At 38.5% G+C, this 25,793-nt stretch overlaps 1 protein-coding gene across 1 annotated transcript in view; it reads left to right on the plus strand.

Moving 5' to 3' along the window:
- The first annotated feature begins 6 nt into the window (after window positions 1-6).
- Window positions 7-25,793, plus strand: part of TEX10 (testis expressed 10) — a 59,228-nt gene continuing 33,441 nt past the window's right edge. The window contains exons 1-8 of the mRNA XM_026841410.1: window positions 7-306; window positions 3,128-3,316; window positions 4,094-4,800; window positions 10,522-10,765; window positions 12,916-13,028; window positions 15,882-16,120; window positions 19,250-19,385; window positions 24,338-24,513. Of these exons, the coding sequence (XP_026697211.1) occupies window positions 3,137-3,316; window positions 4,094-4,800; window positions 10,522-10,765; window positions 12,916-13,028; window positions 15,882-16,120; window positions 19,250-19,385; window positions 24,338-24,513 (1,795 nt within the window). The 5' untranslated portion in view covers window positions 7-306; window positions 3,128-3,136. The remainder of the gene's footprint in view (window positions 307-3,127; window positions 3,317-4,093; window positions 4,801-10,521; window positions 10,766-12,915; window positions 13,029-15,881; window positions 16,121-19,249; window positions 19,386-24,337; window positions 24,514-25,793) is intronic.

A 25,793-nucleotide genomic window follows, 5' to 3' on the forward strand; every position in this document is an offset into this window, starting at 1 on the left:
ACCTCCCCTCGTCTCTCTCCCCTCGGCGGCTTGCCGCAGCCGCTGGTGTGGAGACCCAGCTCTTCCTCGGCGCGGCTGCGGGGGGCTCTCGGGAGCCGAACTCGCGGCCTCCCCGCCGGGAGCCCCGGCACCGGGCGGGCACTAACGCGCTTTATTTTAAACGCCTCGTAGAGCGACCGGAGCGGAGGGAAGCGGCTCTTTGGGAACAAGCCGAAAGATGTCCCGGGACGGCGAGGAGGGTTGTTTAACGGCCTAGACCTGCGGGAGGAGCCGCCGCCGCCGCTCCAGCAGCGCTTCGGCTTTGGGGTACGGCCTCTGCGGCGTGGCGCCGGCTTTGGGTGTTGGGTTTTGTGGTGGCTGGGAGTGGGCTGTCCGGCGCGGGAGCCTCAGAGAGTTATCCGCGAGTAAGTATTGCCCTTTGTCGAGAGAGAACTCCCCCAGGTGGAATCCTTTATCAGATGAGAGGAGTTAGGGCAAGTACCTTGCCTTCTGGTTTCTCAGGATTTTCCTGATTGCTTCAGCTTGTGAAGATGCTGGCGGCAAGGTTCCCTGAGGGCACTGCCTCAGAGCTGCAAGGGAGTAAATCAGGCGAAACAGTCGCTCCTTTTGGCTCCCCTCTGTTTCCCTAAAGCCTGAGCCAGGGATGGCCAAGAGACACACGAGGTAGCTTCTGAAAAATGCTGCGTACAGCTTGGTGTTAGAGGAAGCTAGTATCGACTTGTGGTTATTTTAATGTTTTGGATTGTAAAACTATATTAGTGCATGAACTATTAGGTGCACTTAGCGCAGCCCTGTTGTATGAGGGCCAACTGAAAATACAGTCGAAGTCAAAAAGCAAACAGTTGTTTCAGCAAGACCTTTCATTGAAATATTTACGTAACTTTATAAGCTGTATACAGTTTTACTTAATGTCTTTATTACGTAGATGCTGTGGTGTTTTCATGGCTCTAGTTTTGTAACCCTTTTATCTCTGACTTTGCGTGGTACATATGAATTGGAAATGAATGTGCTTAGATTTCCAATAAATTATTTCTAAAAGATGCGGTGTAGGGTAAACTGTGCTTCTTTGTATTAGTAGTAGAAAGTATCTTTTATAAGCCTTCTTCTTTAAGAGAACTTAATTAACTTTGTTCAGCTGTGTACACGCCTGTATTGTGAAGGTGCTGATGCTAATAGGAAGCCAAACGTTTCATCTTGTAGTGAGGCTTCCAAAATATCTCTATTGAAGCAAGCTTTGTAAATGGAAATCAGTCGTATCAAAAGCTTCTAGGTATTCCTGTATGTCTTGCAACCAAGTAGTGAAAATCTTGTAATTCTTTCATAAAAGATGCATATGGTAAAAATGAAAAGCTCATAAAACCATAGTCGTTATGGTTGAACACTAAAGGACCTTTTTATATTTTGGCACCAAAGCCTGTGTTTTTTTTAAAGCTTTTTCATTCGATAGGTTACTTATGCTAAATTTACACTTCAGTTAAAGGGGTCTTGCACAGAGCTGTTCGAAGCCAGCATGTGAAAAGCAGAAATTAAGTTGTAGTCAAATGTTTGTATAATCAGTCGTTTTAATTGTTTTAAAAGACTAGAAAATGACAACTGGATTTAAAACGTTCTTTAACAATTATCCTGATGATGTGTATATGAAATTCTGTATTACAGTATGAATTCACAGCTTGAAGTCCATTGGGAAAATGAGCTGTAGAACTCTATTTTCTAGAGTGAATGATGATCATATCCCCTATAAAAGAATCATTGTTTGAATATTTTATTTAGAAATTTCTGGGCTTAGTCAGCTGTATTTTTTTTGTTGTTGTTGTTTTTCAGTTTGGTCTTTACAATTTGAATGTTGTGCCTGCAACTTTTTTGTATAGTTCAGATATTAAGAATGTCCAAAACCTAGTTACCTGAAGACTAGTTTGGAAGAGAGAAGAAGCAAAAAGTTTATGGACATGACAGCATGGATTTTATACTCTGTACAGTGGGGTCTGGAAGTATTCAGATTTCCAGCTCTATATGTTCATTACCTGTTATTAGAAAGCTGGGATATGTTAAACCTCAGTATCATAATGGCTTTGTGCTTGTCTCTCCCTTCTCCCTTTTAAATTGTAACTCATCTCTACGACCACTACTAGGAGTCATCAGATGATGGATTCGTGGTCTTAATTAACAGAAATCTAGGTGCAATTTGTATGTAGTGTTGAGTGTTCTGACATCAGCTTCTGGAGTTGTGTTACGAATGGTTTCAGAAGTATGGAGATCGAGGGAAGGAAGATTAAATAAACGAACCTGTGATGTAGTGTTTGGGGTTTTTTGGTGTGTTGTGGGTTTTTTTTAATCTGGTAGAATTAGGAGTACTTTTATCAGTACAGTTCTGTCAAAGCCAAAACGTTATTCAGAAACTGAAGTGTGAGTTTTAATTTGTTTTGGTTATTGTGTATCTATTCTAGTATGTCTGTACAACTTCTAATATAGCTACTTAGACTACATTATGTCTTATGCCTTAGTTTTTAGTAATGTTTTTAATACAACTTAGTTTTTCGGTCTATTTTTACTCTTATGTGTGCCCATTTAACCGTTTTGCTCCTTCCCACATTCTTTCTAGTTATTGTTTATAAATGCACAGATTGGACTTTTCACTTTGTAGTGGAAGTTTTCTTAGATTCTTCTATATTGCTGTTATCAGTGAAGGCCTGGTTAAACCCATGATGTTACCGGTGCAGACTCTATGCTATCAATGATTGAGTTGGTAAACAAATTAAATGAAACAGTTCACTGGGCTCCTTTGTCTTGACAAGAGCGAACTATGTAAAAAGTAGCTCTGTTGGCAGGAACTTCTTAAAACAAAACCAAACCACGAACTTAATCTGATAAAGCAGTGGGACATGTGGATACTGAAGTGATTTTTTTCAATAAAGTGCTTCTCAGAGCAAAGACAACCAAAGGAGTGGGAGAATGTTTTTGGACACTAGAAGAACAGCTGCATGCCTGTTTAGTCTAGTATCTTGTCTCAGGAGCAGAAAATAGTTTATGCATAGGAATAAAACATAAAAACTGTAGCCTTCATTAGGAAGTTGCTTTTCTTTGGAAAAAGAAATGTTTGTAGTGTAAAATTCTGAATATTTTTTTGCAGAGAATCAGAATGACTAAAAAAAGGAAACATCAAGAAGATTTCCAGAAAGTGAAATTAAAAGTTGGGAAAAAAAAGCCTAAACTAGAGAATGCAACTGATACTACCTTCAGAACAAAGGCCATACAAATTCCTGAGCAGCTTAAAGAAGATGGAGTGCTTCCTACACAAAACAGAAAACTTAACATAAAGGTATACTGTGATATTACATACTGAAATGACAGAAAATCTCTTGGCATTTATCTAGGTTACTGTTTACTAGAGTTTAGGAAAAAATATTTATATAAAAACATAATGTGAACCCAGCAGAGTATGAATACAGCCTCTTTGACAATAAACTGATCCGTGAATTTAATGACTCAAATTCCTGGACCAGCATATAACCCAAGGGAAAGGTTTTTGGCATTGCTGAAACTGAAGTTGCACACTGATTTAAGTATTAACATTCAGTATTTGAAAGTCTTGGTTTGTAACTAAAGGACAGGGTTTTATAAAGTAGACTTTCTGAGATGATGTTTTAGAAAAATCTTGTATTTCTTTGGATAGTGGTTCTGCTTTCCTTCCCTTGCATCGTCTTCTATCTTTTGCAGCTCTCTGCTTAAACTGAACAAAGCTGTTGAGACTGAGAATTCACAGTTCTACTTTTGAGAACAAGTGTGAGAGGACTTATTTTTGGTCATCCCTCTGTTAAGTCAGTGGGGTTGTGCATAAACTTAAGAATGAGAAGTATCTAATTGCCTGAAGACAAGTCATGGTATCTTAGTTTTCCTGTCACTGGATTTTGACCATTTGTTCATTGTTATGCTTCAATATTATATTTGTTCTGAACATGTTATGCTGCTACAAACAGCAATACATCATAAGAATAGATATTGTATTTTAAAGCGTTTAAGAAAAATATTTAAATGTTTTAAGAAAAAGTTTAAAGAGCTTGAAGTAATAATGATAGCAATGTTTCTTTCCTTTTAGGATCTTCTTTCACAGATGCATCACTATAGTCCTGGAGTTAAGCATAATGCACTTCTTGGGCTCAAAGATCTCCTGTCTCAGTATCCATTTGTAATTGATGCACACCTTTCAAATATAATAAGTGAGGTGGCAGCTGTGTTTACAGACAAAGATTCTGGTGTCAGAGGAGCAGCTGTTCACCTGCTGCAATTCTTGGCTTCGAAAATAAGAGCAGAACAGATTGCTCCGTTTTTCCCTTTGGTAAGTGCCCATCTCTCCAGTGCCATGACTCATATCAGTGAAGGAATTCAGGAGGATTCATTGAAAGTCTTGGATGTTTTATTGGAAGCATACCCAGCTCTTCTCACAGACCGCAGCAGTATATTGTTGAAGAATTTTGTAGAGCTTATTTCTCACCAGCAATTGTCAAAAAGACTGAAAAGCAGAGAGAAACTTTCCTGGATGCTCTCTGTTAACCCAAATCGCAGAGTAACTTCTCAGCAGTGGAGGTTGAATGTACTTACCAGGCTCAAGAAATTTCTTCAAGCAGTGGTAGATGGATCCAGTGAAATAGAGGATGAAGGTCTTCAAGAACAAAAGGATAGCCCTCATTCTGTGAGGAACCCAGTATATATAAGTTGGAAGGTCCATGCAAATAATCAGCAACATATACAACTGTTTGAAAATGGTGGCTTACGACCAAAGATCAACTCATCATTTAGACTGAGGTGAGAAAATGTTAACTAATTTGACAGTTAACATCAGCTGTATGATCACAGTGTTAATTGGTGCTTTGGTGCTGTTGAAGACAACAATTTAATTTTTATTGTGGGATTGTCCCTTAGCCATATTTTAGAGCATTTAGCATAATGCGCAGTGCTTACTGCAGTGGCTTGAAAATACAGAAATACTCATCAGATAACTTTGCTATGCATAGATCATGAACTTTACTGTTAGCAAATAAAAGCTTTATTTTGTGCTATTCATAACAATTTTGGAGGATCAACTGTAGCTTTTTTTTTTCTGGAATGTGAACTAACATGTTGCAGGGTATCAAATAGACCTGGGGGCAAGCAGGCAAATTTCTTTACATTAAACGTAAGGTTGTTTCTTACACTGCGATAATGAATTTCACTGAAATTTTGTGCTTTTACCTTCAACAGTCCATCATAAGTTTAGGAGTCTATATTCTTTGAATATAGCTCCTTTTAAAAAGGACAGTGTGATAAAGTGTGTCTGGTCGTATGAAGTTTTGCTGAGTTTCTGATTCTAGGTATTTTTAACCAATTCACTGGTTTATATCTTCACTGTGGATAAAAGATGTCTTATCTGAGACAAGTTGATGAATATGGAAGAAAGTGTAGTGTGCTTAGTCACAGAAAGATTTGTGTATTTTTTAGTAGCGCTCTAAATAGATGTCAGCTAAAGTTAAAGGAGAAGTAACTAACCATCTTTATTCTCTTATTTCTCTTCTTCCTTTCTGATTCACCCACTCCTCGCTCTAGAGGGGGAACCTCCCACCCCACTTTATGGTACCCTTTAATCATTGGCATCCTCATGTATATGCATTACTATAGGTGTTACATACCTGCTGGTAGGAGACCAGAAACTACAACTTGAAAAACAGAAGCTGTTTACCTGTTACACAGCATTTCTAATCCATAGATGTCAAAGTGGTTTGAAGAGGAACCACAATCCTTGTTTTACTGCTGGAGAGACTGAGTAAGGAGTATAAAGCAGTTAGACCAGATTAATCTAGGAAGTTAGTGGCAGAAAAGGGTATAAAGCTCACTGCCTAATCCATTGCTGTGGCCATCTGATATCTTTGAAGTGCAGAAGAAGAGGTGTTCTCTTAATACCACAGGTATTGGCCTGAATTAGCAGGTGTTTTCCATCTCTGTTGTAGCGATCCACAAAAGACCATTCCATTCTTACTCTTCTAGGCTTCCTCTCAGTAGATAGCATATGACGTGTGGTAGGTATAGGAAATCTATATTAAGCTAAGTAAAACATGCAGCTTATTCTCATAAAAGTAGTTGTCAACGTAGTGTTGGAGTTCAGTCATGACCAACAGTATCTGTTGCAGGTAAAACTTTAGTTGGAAACTAGACCAGTGAAGCCCTCTTAAGGCAGGGGGAAGGGTTCAGTTCTAAGCGCAAAACAGTCCTGTGGATGTCATCTCTGCAGTCAGAGGCGTACAGTTGTGGACCACCATGTGTTAGAGGATTCTTGTATTGTGCCCTGAATGATATGCAAGTGTGTGATATACCATGCCCTGTAATAGCTGAAGATGCATTGTATCCAAGGTCTAGGAAAATAAACTTTACATCTGGTGTCACCTGAATTGGATTCCGCTTTTCTGAGGAGCTCGATTTTGGTGAAACATCGTGATCCACTTGCAGTTATAAATACTTTCAAAAAGGCGTTTGCAAGCATGAGGAGGAGCCAGAAGAATAGAACGAAATGTTGCTGGAATCCAAGGCAAGATTGGCCAAGCAAGCTGATGGCTGCACAACAGAAGAATGGAAAGAGAAGGGGCATCTGCAGAAGGTACTAAAATGTTCTCATTTTATTGCATTTGCACATATTTTTGGTATATTTATTTTGCACAAAGGGCTGGTGCAGCTTGTTTTAATGGATATCCATGAACTTCTAAGAGTGGGAGTTACTGTGGTGGTTTTTGTATTTGCCACTGAAATAGTTATGTTTACGTCTGTCTCTTTCAATCCCAACTGTGGCCTTTAATGGGCACTCCCAGGCCTCTGCTGTGGCCATTACTGCAAGGACAGAGATTACTTCTAGTAAGAGATGCAAAATATCTGTAACTCTCCTTGAATACTTCCAAAATCTCAGTGTGGCGTGTTTTTGTTAGAAGAAGTCAGTGCACAAATAGTCAACTCCTGTCTCTAGATAATGAATTGATCAAACCATAAGTAACTAATTGCAGTGTGTATGCACTGATGGCCTCATCACTAATACTGCAAGTAAGTTTCAACTTTGTTTTTTTAAAAAGTAGGCTTCTGAACACCACTAATATTATGCTAATTTTTTTAAGTTCCTGTATCTTTTTAATCTTGTAAATTAATTGGGTAGGGGTGGCACCTTAGTCATAATAACCTAATCATTATGGAAAGAGATTTTTCAGAATCAGTTTGCCAAATTAATGTTTGGTAAAAAGTGTAGATTCTGAGCTTGAAGTGCTGGATGGGTTCAACAATGCAAATCTTAAGACTATTATTTTCTGTTATGTGCTGGGTCTTCCTATGTGTTGGAAGTAAAAATTACAGTGGATTAGGAAATATTAGAATGTGTTCTATACTTCATGTGCTGACTGCTGCTTTTTGCATCAAACTGATTTCAGGTGTGGAAAAATCAAAAGCCTTCACAGCTTAAATGTGGCAATACCAAGGTGTATGATGTCTTCTGGACTGGAAGTGGTGCTCAAGAGAAATGGTAGAACAACTATTTCTGCTGAGAAAGGACAAAATGAAACTACAGAGAAAAGCAAAGAAGACTTGAGACACCAAAACAGAAGACGAAACATAGTGAATAAATATCTATATGGTGTGGCCTGTGCATCAGATAGAAATGGAAAATACAGTTCACTTGGTGTACTGAGTGTTTCTTTGCTGCAGTTGGCAGTGCACACAAAAAAGGAGGACAGTAACCTGGCTTAGATGCTGAGCCATAAAAACTGCCAATGACTTTTCCTATTTTAAGCAGCAGAAAGTCAATTCCTTATTTTCTGTTTCTTTTACACTTCCTTGACTTCTTTGCTGAATTTCTGTTGTCCTCTTATTGTCAAATGACAGATGTGTTGCACAGTTCTCTTTTGTTTGGTCCTGCTGTATAAAAATACTGACATTTTAAAGAAAAATGACAGTTTAAGGGCTACACAAATATCTTGCAGCTTCCTTCGGTAGTATTTCATATTGATATGAAGGTAATATGCTTTGTAGTGTTTCTGAAAACTGCCTTATTAAAGAATAATGATAACAGATAGGTGACAAAAAGATAAACACTTTAATTGACATCAAACTGTTCCCGTGTACCTGTATTGCTAAGCATATTGCACTAATCAAATATTTACTGGACCGATTACGGTAATCCTTTGTCATCTGTTACTGGCAATCAGATTTTATTTACCCCTTTTGTTGTTAACCTTGAATATTTTGGAGGAGTCTTATCTTGAGAGATGGGGGGCTGCTTTTGTAGGAGTGCTACGCTAAGTATTCTTGCCCAGATGCTTTCAGGAGCTGGGTGGAGTATCCCTTTGGCATGGATTCTTCCTTCTTTTTCCATCCCTTGTCTCAGAAAAGTACTGAAATAGTTGGGGGTGTGTGTGTTACACTTGGTAGGAATCCTCAGGTGTGTGTTGCCAACTTCTCAGGTTTCATGCACTGTTCGCTGTTCAATGGGGAGATTCTTTCATGTTCCAGAAATAGATTATTCAGATTCCAGAGCTCTGCTGTAATATCAAGTATTATTTTCAGAGAAGCAGTTAAAGACTACGGCTTCAGAACTATTTCAGCAATTACTAGCACTTCAGCATCTCAGCTGAGTCTGTAATCCTGTCATGGTACAGCATTTACAGGACAACCTAACTTTTTCAGTGGGGTTGTGGTCCTGGTATCAACTGGCCTGTCGAGTGATGCTGAAGAATTCATTGTGGATGTAACTGAAAGATGGGATCTGTCTACAGTGTCTTTAGACTGAGAGTTAAATGTTGTAAGTTGGAACCATTCACTGTAAACTCTGCTTATAGTCTGAAAGAAACTGGTGTCTTTACTGCAGTGTCTGTGGCATAAAAGGGACACAGAGCCACAAAAAAGGGACAAATAAGCCAAATTGCATTGACTGCATAGGTTAGTTACTGCAGTTAGTGCTAGACTTTATAAAATTTTAAGATGTCTGATAGTTATAATAGCTATTAAAGATTAACTTTTTTCTTACTACCAAATATGTTCCTGCATGTCCGTTTTATTTTGTGCTGGAGATCAAAATTCTCTCTCTGTCTTGCCTTCATTGAAAAGAATCCTGTGTTTGTCTCACTTTCTTTTTATTCCATTGCAGATGTCTTATTCCTGCTCCTTTTACAGTTTAATACCGGAGTTGGGTTTCGTAATTTTCTTGAGATACTTATTTCGATCAGAGAGAAATCACAGAATAAAATTTTCTATTACTTGCATATTATAGATGATTACAACAGCAGGAGAAATGTAGCTTCATAGAAGAACGTAACTAATTGGATAATTTGGAAATGACAGGATGACTGGGAAGAACTGCTCACCTTTGTAATCCAATATGAAATGAAAATATTTGTAAACAAATTCTCTGCCTTGTCTGTGGAAAGCAAGAAAGTAGTTTTTCTGATCCTTTTTGTGTGTATATGTAAAGAAAAATCACTTGGAGAATGTCACTGAAATGGAAAGGAGTTTTAACAATTTTATTTGTACTAGGAAGTTAGAATTATGATGGGAATTCCCTGCTGTGAGTTAGAAAACAAAATCATAATGGAAAACAATGTCAGAAATCTTCATTCAGTTTAACGATTGTTCCCCCTTTTTTTTTTTTTTTTTTTCCTTTTAAGGACTCTTGTCACTTAAATCCTTTCAGAAGCTTCTGTATTGCTTAAAATTAGCAGGAGTTAAGGGGTTTCTTTCTTTAAAGAACCTTCTTTTTACAATGGATAAAAATTGCCTGAGTTTATCCAGGAGCAGGATTTGGTCATGTGTGCTTGTAATCTCTTTTGAAACACAAATGAAGTGTGTTGTAAGGGGGGGAAAAAAGTCCTTGTCTTTCTTGCTTTCTGGAAGATGTTATTTTAATTTAAACTATATCTTAATTTTTCAATAATTTTTGTTCAACTTGATTATTAGATAATTTTCATAATTTTCCAGCTATTTGCTCTCAGAGCATTACAGTTAAATATCAGGTGGGAACCGAAGTTACATTTTTGCAGAATGTGTTTTTTTCTATTAATATGAACAGTCATTATGTTTATTATAGCTGGAGATTGTTATTAACTGTAATAAACGTAATGCATTTGACAATACTTTGTAGTCAGTTTCATTCTTTTGCTTTAAGCAGCTTAAAATGTAAAGATATTTTTATTGTGCCAAGTACAGTGAGTTCTTATCTGTTGGTTGAAGGTGATACGATAATGCAAATCATATTTCTCCACTTTAAAGACTTTACGTATAACAGTGGGGAAAGAAATGGTGAAATCTAAGTTGTTAGAGGCACAGGGAGACTAGGCAGCAGGATTGTTGTAGATGATTTGAACTCCCTTTTTTCCTTACTGAAATATCTAGCAAGAAAGCAAGCAGACATTTAATGTATTAAAAAATTAATTCTTCCTGTTACTCAGAAAGCAGAAAAGTGGTATTGCTCTATTCTATTTTTAAAGGTGTGATCTTTATCTTTTTTTTTTTGCTTTTGTCGTTTAGGTCTCTGGCAAGTGTAATGGACAGTGCAGAAAAAGGCCTGTCCTCGGCTGAAAACTTAAAAGGTTTTATTGAGATAATAATTCCATTACTGATTGAGTGCTGGATTGAAGCATCTCCTGCACAATCAGCTCCCATTCTTGGAAACCTTTTGGAATCAGAATCTCAGCAGCTTATGCAGCAAGTGCTTAGTATAATACATTTATTGTGGAAACTCACAAAGCGACATGATGAAACATACAAAATGGTAAGGGAGAAGTGATCTGTGGCATAATAATGACAGTTCATTTTGTCTTGATTGGAAACTAGGGATTTGGTGGTTGAAAGTAGTGGAAATATTAAGAGAGGAAAAAGCTAGATTTTTTGAGTAAAATTTGAGTTTGGATTTTGTCAGGTCTCTTACTCTAGAAAAGAATCAGTTGAATTGAGCAACAAGTTCACCGATAATCTCCAGAAATCGTTGACAAACTGCAGCCCAAATGCTTTTGAAACTGAAAGTGGGATTGGAGAAGAGAAGCATTTTATCTCCCAGATAACCTTTAGAATATGTTTGAACAAAGTGTCAAATGGAGTTGTTTGTTCCTTCGTTTTATGTGTTGAAAAATTTTACAGTTGGGGGTGGAAATGAACAAACCCCTAAAGCCTTAGAAAGGGAGAGGACAATGGTGGTATGAGATCCTGTAACTGCATGGTGCAACCTACGTGTTGTGTCGTGATTGGTAGTATCACACGGCATTGAATCAAAGCTTCAATCAGAATTTTGGAAAATATCCTTGAAGTTTTTTTCCCTAATTATTTTGTCTGTCTTTGATAAATTAATTGGGGTTTTTTTGTGTAACTTTTGATGCTCTTCTAAAGATTTTGCAAACTGGAAAAAGAACACTCCATTTTGGCTGTTGAGAAGAGTTGGAAGGAATGTCTAGACAGCTCTTTGTTTTACCTACATATAGAACTGTAGGTCCATTTTCTATACAAAAACCTGCATAGAATAATTATTGGAAAACATTTGTGGAATCATTCCACTAGGTCAGGCTTACCCAACATACACAGCCTGAGTGATGGATTCAGTGTGTCTGAACAAAACAGGCTGTTCCCCTTTTTCCTCTTCATCTTTTCTAGCAGGCCTCTTGGAAGGAGGCAGAAAGCAGGCAGTTGGCCAGGTAAATACCTGCAGCAGCCTACTGTGCCAGCCTTTAGGGTACTGCAGAGCTGCTGCCCTTAGCCATAGGGTGCCTGCATTTTCATCACATGAAAAAAGTGCTCCTGCTTCAAGATGTGAGCTGTTTTAGGTACACAGAGTTGCATTATGACTTTAGGATTTTTTTGGGGAAAAAAAAAAATCTGATGTCACTACAACTTTTTTTTTTTGAGTATATTATGTTTTAGATAAGATAAACAGTTTATTTTGTCTTCTCTGTTACAGTCACCTATATGTAGAATATTCATTCAAATGGCTTAGGTTCAAAATGGAAGTTTTGATTATTTAATAGCCCTTGGGCTTATAGGCCAAAGTGGTTATTACAGACACTTTAGAAAATCACTCTGAATATGCTTAGTGGAAACGTATTCATCTTTGAAATAGTTTAATGATCATTCTCTGTTCTTAATTATTGAGTATCAGAAAGCTTATTCTGTGTGACCAGTTTGATAGCAATACAGGCATTTTTTGGTGTGAGTTCTGCTGGACATTTTGTGGAATGGTGACCGCTAACCCGAAAAGTAAAATTATTTTCAAATATTTAAAAAATCCTTTTTCTGTAAGGATGGCCTTTCTACTGGAAAATGTTTTGTCAGGGAGCTTTGAACTACAAGTACACTTAATGATGGGGAAGGGTGAAGGCAGTTTCAGAATATGTCTTAATGGAGAACTCAGGAAAGTCACTACAAGTAAATCATGAGTGTCCTGTGATTTTTAAGTACCCTGATAAACTGATATAAAAGCACTTTCAATTCACACCTGTAACTCAGTTTAATATGCACATATCCACATTAGTATGTGCTAAGAAAATATACTGGTCATGTTTGGATTAAATGTTGTTGCTCAACCTTGACTTCTGGACTGGGTGTCGGTTGGCGATGAGTGGTGAGCAATTGCATTGTGCATTACCTGTTTGTACTTTATAGTGTTGTTAGTGTTTTATTTCAATTATTAAATTGTTTTTATGTCAGCTTATGAGTCTCCCTTTACCCCTTCAATTTTACTCCCTTGTTTTGTGGATCTTCTGGTTCAGGCACAGAAGTTCATGTTTACATCTGAAAGCAAATATCGATGAAAACTTGCAAACAGGAGCTAAAGTTCCTATTTTTCATTGATTCCAATAATGGTTTTGGAAGGAGATTGCATTGATGTATTTCACTTACTACTGTGTTTTTTGTCTTATCTGCTTTCTTTGACAGGAACTATGGCTTCGAATGAATTACCTTGTTGATTTCAAGCACCACTTCATGCGTCATTTTCCTTATTCTTTACAAGAAACAGTAAAGCACAAAAAGAAAGATTCATGCAAAGGGTAAGAAGAAAATCAATGTCATGTTACAGATTTTAATTTCATAAGTGAGACAATGTGTGTCGTTTGCTTTATCTGGTATTAAGTTTTTTAATGTTGGGGAAAAAACTTTTTATTGTGTATTACTTGAAGTTCTGCAGAGAAGTTTTTATAGGAAGGTAGCATTACTTTGAGAAGTTTTTGCTGTTCTTTATGAAAGTATTGTATAGGAAGTCATCTGAGTAGGTCCTAGTAGAAATTAAAATGCTGTCTCAGATAAATTATTTTATTGAACATTTGATCTGGAATTTGCATATCGCTAAATGGTAATTTGTGTTAGTCTGACAAGTTTCTTAATTCTGCATGTTTTCTTTGGTTGACTGTTGAATTACATCAAAACATAGTTAAAACATTTTTTTTTCATCCACACCTCTTCTATAGATGTCTTACAGTGCTGGATATATCCAGCTAGGAGGGGAGATGGGACACATTGTGCCTATTCTGTGTGGCAAAACAGTACTGGAGCAGGAGAGGCCGAACACTCACATGTTTCTTCTCTATTGAGCTGTCAGAGTGGGTGCACCAATTTTGTTCTAGTACAAGCCAGTAGCAACTTGTCTCCCCTCTTAGCTCCCAGATGTGAGACTTTACTCTTGCAAGGAGTCATTCTGCGCCACCAGTCTACGTAGAACGCTGTTGTATACACAAGGGGTGTCAGCTGGTGTCTACCATGGTTTCCAATACTTGCAAACTGTGCCACTGCAGATTGAGCTGTAGTAGTAGAACCACCTCTTTTTACACTGAGGGTCTACCGTGGTGCAGGTATACTTGAGACTGAAATTCTGTTTGATATTTTGACTGTTGCATTTTTTTACTCCCTGGAAGGGCATGTAGATCAGAAGTACAGCATAGCTGCTCTTTAAATGCTTATATTTCAGTTAAGTTTTACCCATTAAGTTCATAAAGCCAAAAGGTGTTTTGCTTTTCTAGGTTTTGACCGGAACACCCTTCCCTGAAACTGAAAATCTCAGAATTAGTAGTTGGGCAATGAAACCATCTTTCTTGTCTTAACAGATGACATCTTGACTGTCCTGGTTTTGACTGGGATAGAGTTATTTTTTCTTCTTAGTACTGTAGCTAGAATAGTGCTGTGTTTTGGATTCAGTAGGGGATTTGTTATGAGAAAGGTGCTGGTAATACACTGATGTTTTCAGTTGTTTCTAAGAGATCAAGGACTTTCTAACTCCCCTTGTCCTGCCCATGTGCAGGTGTACAAGAAGCTGGGAGGGGGCACAGCCAGAGCATCAGACCCAAACTGGCCAGTGAAATACTCCATATCATGCTCAGTATAGAAAGGAGGAGTGGCTGGAAAAGGATGAGGGGGGGGGTGTGTGTGTATGACTTATGGGATTGCGACTGCGGGCTCTTGGTATTTCAGGATCACTAGCTGGGAACAGGCTGGGTGTCAGTTGGCGGCGGGTGGTGAGCAATTGCATTGTGCATTACCTGTTTGTACTTTATAGTATTGTTAGTGTTTTATTTCAATTATTAAACTGTTTTTATGTTAACCTATGAGTCTCCCTTTACCCCTTCAACACTACCACCCATCCCCTGGGCAGGGGAGGGTGAGCAAGCAGCTGTGCTGTGTTTAAACCAAGACACTGGCTAACCATACTTCTGTTGATCCTTTTTCACTCTGCTACTAAGTTTTGCCCTATTCTTGCACTTCAAAATAAATACGGTGTTGAATACATGCAGGAAACTTAATCTGTGAAACTTTTTTGTGTTTTTATTTTGACTGTTACTTCAAGACTTCTGGAAACTAGCTTCATGCTATGAAAATAAAAAAGAAGTGTTTCTTTTGTTTCCTTGCTTGCTAATATATTGAGTTAAAGGCCTGCATTTGAAAACTTGCATGGCACTTCGAGGCTTCTTTCCTTTTCCAGTTTGCAAAATATTGCAGAATTTTACCCCAGTGTTACTGATAGAGCATAGTATCTACATATTCTGAATGTAAAGTTATTAGGATTTATGGCATGTGTAAGTGATGTCCACAGATTGAGATTTATTTGTTCATTTTGTAATGGTTGGCTCTGAACTGAAGGTGACTACACTTAATTAAGTTAATGTTAGTGCAGGTTAAAGGGCATTTTGTTACTTTGTTTTCACAGCTCTACATTGTGTTCTAGATGTAGGCATTGATATTGTGCAACTTTTTGTAGATAAATGCTGTGGTATTTTTTTTCTTGTATACTGTGAGTGACCAATCCGCGAGTAGAGAAGCTCCAGCATTGTATGTCGAGCTGCAGTGCCTTTGATTCCTTAATCTTAATATCCCTTAATTTTGTCTTTCAAACGTCTGTAGCACAACAGGGTGGTCCTGCAGAATATTGTGATGGTGAAAAATGTGTTTCTGATTCCACATGTGTTTGGGAAAAAGTACATAAATGGAGTTCTGTGCTGTTCATGGTGCTTTTGTCATTGTGTAATAATGACAAAATCCATATGATTGATCAGAGAAAAAGAAACAGAAAAGATTGAAACTAAGGATCAATTTTTTTAGTTTTCCTTTACTGCTTTCAGTCACCCAAAAGTGCTGCTGGGCCATACTAAAAATGTCAAACAGGAGAAACATGACACAAAGATACAATATAGAGCTTTCATTGTTGCTGCCGCTATAAGTATGAGAAACAGACATTTTGGTGGCAGAAGAAAAAATTTCAATGCGAAATATGAAGACTTTAAAAATGCGTATTGTCTTTAAAACTTAGACCTTTTTCTTCTACTTAGTTTAATTTCTACCAATGTATGTTAAGAGACACAAAATAGTTTTTTGAAATTTCTTTTCTTTTCTTCCCCCCCTCCCTTCCCCCTTAGCAACAAATACTGTATGACATCCTCAAACAGCGTAGACCATCTTTTACTGAACTTAACCTTGTGTGACATAATGGTTTCACTAGCAAGCACTTCAACACTTCAGGTGGATTCTGGTTGGCTGGACATGATAAGGAAATTTGTGACAGACACTCTTCAGGACGGCAGCAAGCTGAATAGCAAGCAGGTGAACAGATTGCTTGGTGTGACTTGGAGACTAATGCAAATACAGCAAAACAAAGGTAAGATACAAGTAGTTTCTGAAAAGCAAAACTATGCACCAACAAAGAGCTTGAGTTATTCTAGCATTTTCAGATCACTTCATCTTACATCCTTAGTTGTTATATCATAATTTACTTTGTCTGTAGATGTAAATTGAATTTCATGGTCATATCCCTGCATGTAGCATTCAAAAGTGCTTGACTTCTAGGAATGTTGTTAGATTAACACCATTGATATGCAAAGTATTAATATATTTGTGTACCTCTTTACTGTTTTTACTCCTTAAGATATTCTTATAAATGGGAAGATGAGTTTTCCTCATTGAAAAAAAAAAAAAAAAAAGATGTAGAGGTTCATGATACTTTAATATTCCAGTCCTTATTTAAAATAATTAATGTAGCCGGTAAAGTCCCTTGAGTACTGTTGGATGACCATGCTAGTTCTCTGATGACATGAAATGCCAAGATAGTTCTGATTGAAGCTGCTGTAGACTATTTTCCAAGGTGTTTGATTTGAATCCTTTTTCAAGAGAAAAGATATTTCCAGTTCTGTACTGGTCCTGCAAGTCACTATTTTGGCTTGGCTTTTTTTTTTCTCTTTCAAGTGCTATTTGGTTGTGTTCCAGGTGAGACCTTGGTCGACATTTCTATTAAGTGATTGACGTAGGACTTCTTAAATAAGATTTCTTTCAGTAAATCTAAAGGTGACAGGAGTCCATTGTGTCTTACCAGTCTTGTAGAAGTTAATTCCCCAACCACTCAGCTGAGTTTATAGAAAATGCTTTGCCATTAGCAGCAGGTTTCATTGTTAGTGTTGTAAGATGAAAAAATATCTAATGCCCCTTAAATATATTTTGGCATAACACTAACATGTTATTATAGATATATATATATATATATAATTTTATATATTAGTGTTATCTCCTTCAAAATCCATTTTAATTGGCAATCTGTCTATTCCTATGTCCCTGGTGACAAAAGCAATAATTAATCATTCCTATCTGTACTCCAGATTTATCTTACTGTTGAAGGCAAATAATAGTCCAAAGTCAGAGATGTGCCTGTTTCATTGGCTGAGCTAAAGCAGAAGAGTTGCTACTTAGGAAAGTAGTTTCCTAACCATTGTTAGACTGTTAAATCAGATACTTCATGGTTTTCCTTTTATTGCAACCTTGATTTTTTTCCTCTGTCTACCAAACTTTTACCTGCACTAGATAATGGTTGGTGTTTTTCTAACCAAAGTGGTCATTTTAGTGCAATGATTTTCCTCAGGAGTGCAGAAAATAAATGAGATCTAAAAAAGTTTAAATGAAATTGTGAAGGATTAATATGTATGGCTCTTGTCTGCTGATCTTGTAAAGGTTTAGGAATTTCACTGCAAGTAGGAAACGGTTTACCTCATGAATCTGTATCTGTTTGTGGACACTTTACCTTGTCGCTTCAGGATAATCCTTGTGCAGTAGTAAAAGCCTGACTAGATGTCAGATTGTAATTCATTTGCTAGCTGTAGAGGAAATACAACCGCAACACTCTGGAGAAATGGGTTGATGGTTCAACAAGGAGAAATGTGACATCCTGCACCTGGGGAAGAACAAACCTGTGCACCTTTACATCCTGGGGGGCTGATCAGCTGGAAAGCAGCTTGGCAGAAAAGGGCCAGGGGATCCCAGTGGAGCTGGCAGTGAGCCCTTGTGGAAAAGAAAGGCCAGTAGTGTCCTGGCTGCTTGAGGAGGAGTGTTGATGGCAGCTTGAGGGAGGTGATCCTTCCCCTCTGTTCTGCACTGGTGAGGCCATGCCTGGAGTATTGTGTCCAGTTTTGGGCTCCCCAGAACAAGAGAGACATGGACATGCTGGAGAGTCCAGTGAAGGGCCATGAAGGTGATGACTTCAACATCTAAATGGCTCTCTGCATTATGCTTGAGTATGACCATGCCATTTCATGTGCTTTTTATATATAGCATGTCTTCTTAGAGAGAATCCCTATACAGTAAGTTAAATATGTTCCCTGGTAAGCGTTTTATTAACGCAGACCAGGCCCTGACTGGATCAGGAATAATTTTTAGTATGGCGCATTCTTGTGTCTGTGGGCAGAAGTAGTTGTGGTCAGTGTGAAACACAAAATTTGTATCTATTTTTGAATGCATAACTTACTAAGACTGCTCTGTACACCTGCATGGAAAGACAAAGGTTTCAGAGTCTTGCTTTATGAAGATAATGACGTGATTGCCGCTACTTTTAAGTATGTCTTGACAGCAGTGAATTCATTGGGATCCAGGCTCTTCTGAGACAAAGTCAGTCAGGTCTCATATCCTTCATATATCTTTTTAAGTTTTCAGATGCTTCCCCATTCTTTCCAGGCCTGTCCTGCCTGAATTCAGATATTTTTCCATGCTTTGTTAATTTTTGCATAGTGGTTTAATCTGGTTTCTGAAGAAAATGGTCTTGCTTCTCAGTCTGCTTTGACTTCTGCACTTGCTGGCTGGTTTTAGTCATAAGTATAGAACTTTCCTACATTGTTTTATGTCTGGTGGTAATGCAGAGCTTCAGAGGAGGAGAGGTTGCACTGAAGTTGAGCAGTTGTCTTTGCAGTGACTTGCCAATGGCATCCTGAAGTACGTATTTTTCTGGTTAATTAGCAAATATGATTTGGAACCAGCTGGTTCAAAGACATGGAGAGCTGACAAGGCTGGTATATATGGCAGGGAGAAAGGAATAGTATGGAGAGAATTGAAGGCACTGTGACAGTGAGGTTAGGGGAAAGCATAGGTGAGGAATAAAGGAGAAGATGGTGTGAGATTGCTGCATTAGAGGAAAAGGATGTGGAAGATAGCTGTGGAAAGCAGCAGGAGTTTATTGATTCTCAGTTACCTTGCAACCTGTGTATTGCCTTTTGTCATCAAGAAATTCTGAAGTTTTCACTTGCATGTTGTCTCTGTTCTTTTGTGTGGCTGTGTCACCAGCTACAGAAGAAGGTGTTTCAAAGGTTTAGAAGTCTATCCAGTAGTTGTTTTAAAACATTTTGGTACGTCCACCTGGAGTTAAATGTAGATAGTTGCAGATACGGATTATAGCTCTTCTGTGTATGTCTGTATGTATAAAATCTGAAAATGAAGAAGCACTACTTCAGATTTTCATATATTTTCTTTCTAGTGGCAACAGAACCCTTGATAAAAGCAGTATATACGCTATACCAGCAAAGGAATCTCCTCTTTCCAGTTCGTACATTGCTTTTGAAATTTTTTAGCAGAGTTTACCAAAAAGAAGATTTGAGGACTCAAAGAATCAGGTAAAAACTATTTGCATGTTCTTTTTAATTTCAGCATAGTGTATTTATTTCAGAAGTTAGAATACTAAATTTATATATGCATGTTATAAGACTTCATTCTGAATCTGTTTCGGCACTGCGTTGCTGCAATTTGAAAGTTGGAGGTTCTCTGTGAGATTGAGATATGTATTAGTTTAGCTGTCTCTTTTTCTTAGTGTAAGTACTAGATATATCTTCATGATTTAAAATTTAACTTGAAGTACACTTCTGCAATCTCATTGTTACTGGCTCTGTGGTAGTCAGTAGACGTGCCAAGATTGTGCAACTGTAGCCATGGAGCATTTCCATTGCTTCACCTTGAGGTTGTGGACTTAGTGCCTTTGGTGGTTCTGGTAGTGCCTGTCTAATATTCTGTACTTATTTTATTTAAGAAAAGTATTCTTTGGTTTGGGTGTGTTGTTCAAAAGAGACTAGATTTAAGAAAATGCTCTTGTCCTCTTGGGTTCCCAGTTTCATGCATCTATTAGAATCCTGACTTGCTTCAAGTAGGAGGACATTCTCTGTATTGCTGTAATTATGCTTTTTCATCAAAAGATTTGTCCAAATTGTCTCCAGGTTTTAACTTTTCTAGAAGGTATTTTTCATCTGAGTCATCTGGTTCCAGCTACATAAAATCCTTAAACACAGACTACATCAATCCTACCTCATTTAAGACCTGCAAAGGGACATAAGATCATATCGATACCTGTTTCTGTAGTGCTGGTATTCACTAGCAGAGTCAAGCTTCAGGGAAATTCTCTTCTGCAACTCCTTTGCTTTGTTAAATCTTATGTTGTGGTAACGCCTGAGTACATGTAATTAGATCTACAGCCAGAAATACCTAACACTACCTTATGAACGTTATAAAAAGTATAGGGAATTTGAAAGACAGACAGGAAGAAGGCTTAGAAATACCCCATTTTCTCCCTCTTCACCTGAGGTGACTGAGAGATCTTTTTTCATACTTTCCCCAAGGTTACATAACCACTGTTTTCTGTACTTCCTGGAAGTCTTGAGCATCTCATCCAGTTTCATGTGATCACCTAAATATCTAGAAAGCTTTAACTTTCTATCTTTAGAAATCATAAATAGCAGTATTTTTCCTGCAGTTCCTCTTAGTCTTCTATACATGGAATTGTGGCTTTTTTGTTAACAGAAGAGTGAAATCTCAAAAATTCTTTGCAAAATCGGTAAGTGCACTTATGTCAGACAATGCATTTTAACATTTGTGCACTGTACGGATCCATTTCTTTCCTTCAGAAACAGTGGGTTTTTTCATTTCTTCAAGATGTGGACTGTGCAGTAGATCCTGGGTAACGTTCATGTTATTCCACTGTTTGACGTCATAGCTTCTTCAGTGCTCTTGTGAGTGGTTTCCTCATTTTTTTAGTGGTGGTTTTTGTTGGTTTGTTTTTTTTGGTGGTTTTTTTTGTTTGGTGTTTTTTTTTTTTCTCAGGAGCTTGTTAAGAGCAGTCTAAGAGGAGCAGAATTCATGCTGGAACATTTTCCAAGGGCATTTAAATGAAGTTGTTTATTTTTTAGGTGGATCTGATCCAGGGTAGGAGCTTTTGGCCTATTGCCCTGTGAAAGAAAACATGATTGATTTATTACAAGGTTCATAATTAATATTTTGGTCTTGATGTTAGTTTCCTTCACCCCTAATCGCTACATGAACACTCATTGTGTGTATATATGGATATACAGTGTGTGTGTGTGTATATACACATATATATATATATATACTAGTAGACACTTAAAAGGCTATTTAGCCTTGCAGCCTCCCTTCAGCACTGACCTGTGTGAGATGCTATAGGAAGAAGGCAAGAATTACTTTTCTGTAGTACTCTAAGCTTCCAGACATTTGAGCCTGTACTTCCCCAGTGCACAGAGCATCTGTGTGTTTAGTGTCATTCAGTGGATGTCTCTTTCATGAACTTTCATGGTTGTTCCTTGGAACAGTCTAAAGCAAGAGCAACAGCAGCATCCTCTGGTGAGGAGTGACAATGGTCAGCTGTCTGACAACCAACTTTCTTTTGATTTCTTTGATCCTGGCTCCTATTAGTTTCATTTGATTCCAGCACCCACTTCTGTGGGAAGAGAAAGCAAATGTTTTATTCCCATCCACCATTTGCATGTCAAGTGATTTGAGACCTCTACTGAGCCTACTTCCAACTCACCCACTTCAGTTCTCTATTCTGCAGGCTCTTCCTTACTGTTAACACAACCTCTCTATGCAAGACCCTTCCCTCTTATGCCATGGGTACTTGGTTTCCTTAAAAAATGTTTTGGTGAGGAATTTTGCCAGATCATTTTTGTCATTGTTATGCTACTCTTGTTGACAGCTTCAAAGACCTACTTTGAACTTGATTTATACTCGGCAGCTTCTTTGATGCGGTCATCACTTTAGTAGTAATCTGATTAAATGCTTTTGGTTTATAAATGATACTTGATTTGATAAGCCACAGTGTCATAGAAATTGTAGCCAACAAAAGATAGGATTAGTCTGTAAGATTGTTTCAGTTTGAGCTAGAATGGATAAATAAAAGCAGATCTGTAATGGAGGTTGTCAAGTTTTACAAACTCAGACCCAAAGACGTTTAAGGGAAAGAAAAAACCCAGTTAGTTGAAGTTTCCTGGTATGAGCATGCCAATTGATTGGAATGTTGAAGGAGGTCTGGAGAATCAAATCATAAATACAAATGAGGATTTGTCTTATGCTTGTGCAAGTTTTTTATTGCTGTTTCCTCACCAGCTTTTAGGGGATGTTTACGGTAAGCAGCACTAACAGGGAATGAGAAGAAAGGAATTGATAAGCCAACTGTTTTCATTCTTGTTTTTTCTGATGAGTGTGTTAGAAATAGAAATTCCTAAATGTCAGGTTGAATATCTTTTTTTTTTTTTTATAGGACATGAAAATAGCAAAAGCTTCTTAACTATCACACTATAGGATAAGGGAAGAAGTGGGTCTGAAATGAGGATGAATTCAGCTTGTCCTTCAATATAAATAATTTGTCACATTTTTCAAGAAAGATTATTGTAATTCATGTCAAACACAAGGGATGGTCAGAGTCCTCAGATATGAAAACACCAGTGCTGTAAACAAAAGTGAGTTCAGTGCTGTCAAACGAATGCAAAAGAGGAGGATTAGATAAATTTTATTCCAGGGACTTGAGAGAACTGGTGTGTAAAAATACAGATAGTAAGAGAAAATACAGATAGTAAGATCTTTGACTATTACCTTTAAAAGGCAGGTAATGCAATCTGGATGTGGTGTAAAAGATGGCATCTCACTTAAAGTATAGGAGTGTGTACAGTGGGGTACAGTACATAGGTGACAACAGCAGGAGTGGTGAAACTGGACGGAGACTACCTAGAGAGTTCCCCAGAGCTCTCTTGAAGCTAAACTTCATGTTATCATTCATGACAGTCACACAGAGCAGGAGCGTTGCCAATAGAAACTTTCTGGTGGCATATAGTTCAGAAGCATTACCTGAGCAGAGGAAAGGAGATATAAACCAAAAGAATTGGATTACCTGAGGGTACGGTAGGAGCTGCAAGAGGTGTATTTGTACAAAACAAAAATCGGTGCATTTGGTGACTGACAGACTTTTTTAAAATTTAAAGTTCAACCGAGCAGTTGCAAACCATAATCCTGTGACTGATCTTTCTCCTTCTATATGTTGCCTGTGTACTAAGGTGGTGGGGAAAAAAGCAAGTGTAATTTTTAAAGATACTAAGCTGTAGCAGAAGATACATGGAAGCATTGTAATCTATCAGCAGGATGATTTGATACATTATTCAGTTGACTTCATTTGTAGTTAGTTATGCTCAAGAAAGCCCAGATTGTAAGATCTGCAGGGACAACCTAAGCTATACATTCCTTCCACTCAGGTTTGAATTGGCCGAAACACCTCAGTTGTGCTTCTTTTGAGGCTCTGGGTAGAGTCAGTAGAAAGCTAGACATTCCAGCAGAACAGGCAAGATCTTATGTAAAAAGCCTTCTTAAATTTGGCAAGTGGAGAATCACATCAGCTGAATGTAGTGAAATCCAGGGGCCAGATAGATAGGCAGGGATGTACCTGAGGGTGCTGAAAAAGTGTTCTTGTGAAAGTGAGGTCATTGTCACCCATGAAAAACCATGATGACTGCGGGAAGTTCTGCATGACTGGAAAAAGACTGCTATTAACCCATCTTGAGGAGAATCTAGGGGAATGAGCCTTGGTTTGGTCCCTGGAAAAATCAGGCAGTCCTTTGCTTGGAATTCATACGTGAACACATAAAGGACAAGCAGGTAATCAGGAACCAAGCTAGTAGGTGTGTAAGAACAAATCATGCCTTACCAGCATGACAGGCACCTGTGACGAATGGCTGCATGGATAGTGGGAGAGTGTCTGACACAACATACGTTGTTAATAAGGTTGTTAGTGCTGTGTTTGACCAATTCTAGTTTTTTTTCTGCGTCAAGAGGTATCCGAATTGACAAGCAAGACATCAGCAAAGGTAGAACTGAATTTGAAAGTCTAGTGTAAGGAGTAGAAGCTTGATTGGGGGGTTCGGCGGTATTGAGGGTGTAGTAGTTTCATAGCTTTGTAGATTGACTCATAACTCTACAAACTGATAAAACTACTGATAAATGGAAATGTAACTTTGCCAGCTTTTGATCTGTCGACACAAATACTTTCTAAAAGAGTTGAAAATATGCAGTGCGGAACCTGTAGATCAAATAAATAATTCTGATGTAACTGCAGTAGTACATCAGTGTGATCAGGTCTTTTGGTGAAATAGTCTCAGCAAATCACAGTATTGCAGTTTATTGTAATTTAATTGTACCTGACATTAAAGCAACTTAGTCAAGACCAGAAAGAGAAAGTTTGTAGGGTTTGCTGGTCCCCCGTCCCCCGTCCCCCCCCAACTAATTTTCCCTCTTTCTGTAGAAGTCGAAGTAAAGTTTTGTCTCGTTGGTTGGCTGGTTTACCTCAGCAACTTGCTCTGCTTGGCTTGAGAAACCCTGAGCTTTCCAATCAGCTGATTGATATCATTCATTCTGCTGCTTCTCGTTCGAACAAGGAATTATTACAAAGTTTACAAGCCACTGCTGCTCGGATTTATGGTAAGACTTTTACACTACAGTGTAATGAATTTTGTCCATCACTTTGGGGTGGGGTGGGTTGGGGGGTAGGGGTGGAGATTGGTTGAGTCACATATAATGAAGGTTAAAATGAACTGTGTGTGTCCTTTCCTAAAGGCTAGTGAAAAGATTAAAATCTTTAGTTCAAGTTAACAGGAACTTAATCCGATAGACTAGAAGTTTTGCTGTTTATTAAATCCACTTTATATTGCTTGTGTGTGTGTGTGTGTGTGTGTGTGTGTGTGTGTGTCCCCCCTTTCTTGTGTGTGTGTGTGTGTGTGTGTGTGTGTGTGTGTGTGTGTGTGTGTGTGTGTGTGTGTGTGTGTGTGTGTGTGTGTGTGTGTGTGTGTGTGTGTGTGTGTGTGTGTGTGTGTGTGTGTGTGTGTGTGTGTGTGTGTGTGTGTGTGTGTGTGTGTGTGTGTGTGTGTGTGTGTGTGTGTGTGTGTGTGTGTGTGTGTGTGTGTGTGTGTGTGTGTGTGTGTGTGTGTGTGTGTGTGTGTGTGTGTGTGTGTGTGTGTGTGTGTGTGTGTGTGTGTGTGTGTGTGTGTGTGTGTGTGTGTGTGTGTGTGTGTGTGTGTGTGTGTGTGTGTGTGTGTGTGTGTGTGTGTGTGTGTGTGTGTGTGTGTGTGTGTGTGTGTGTGTGTGTGTGTGTGTGTGTGTGTGTGTGTGTGTGTGTGTGTGTGTGTGTGTGTGTGTGTGTGTGTGTGTGTGTGTGTGTGTGTGTGTGTGTGTGTGTGTGTGTGTGTGTGTGTGTGTGTGTGTGTGTGTGTGTGTGTGTGTGTGTGTGTGTGTGTGTGTGTGTGTGTGTGTGTGTGTGTGTGTGTGTGTGTGTGTGTGTGTGTGTGTGTGTGTGTGTGTGTGTGTGTGTGTGTGTGTGTGTGTGTGTGTGTGTGTGTGTGTGTGTGTGTGTGTGTGTGTGTGTGTGTGTGTGTGTGTGTGTGTGTGTGTGTGTGTGTGTGTGTGTGTGTGTGTGTGTGTGTGTGTGTGTGTGTGTGTGTGTGTGTGTGTGTGTGTGTGTGTGTGTGTGTGTGTGTGTGTGTGTGTGTGTGTGTGTGTGTGTGTGTGTGTGTGTGTGTGTGTGTGTGTGTGTGTGTGTGTGTGTGTGTGTGTGTGTGTGTGTGTGTGTGTGTGTGTGTGTGTGTGTGTGTGTGTGTGTGTGTGTGTGTGTGTGTGTGTGTGTGTGTGTGTGTGTGTGTGTGTGTGTGTGTGTGTGTGTGTGTGTGTGTGTGTGTGTGTGTGTGTGTGTGTGTGTGTGTGTGTGT

The sequence above is a fragment of the Athene cunicularia genome (genome assembly GCF_003259725.1).
Source record: "Athene cunicularia isolate RWA chromosome 2 unlocalized genomic scaffold, athCun1 chr2_part1, whole genome shotgun sequence".
In the NCBI taxonomy this organism is placed as follows: Eukaryota; Metazoa; Chordata; class Aves; order Strigiformes; family Strigidae; genus Athene; species Athene cunicularia.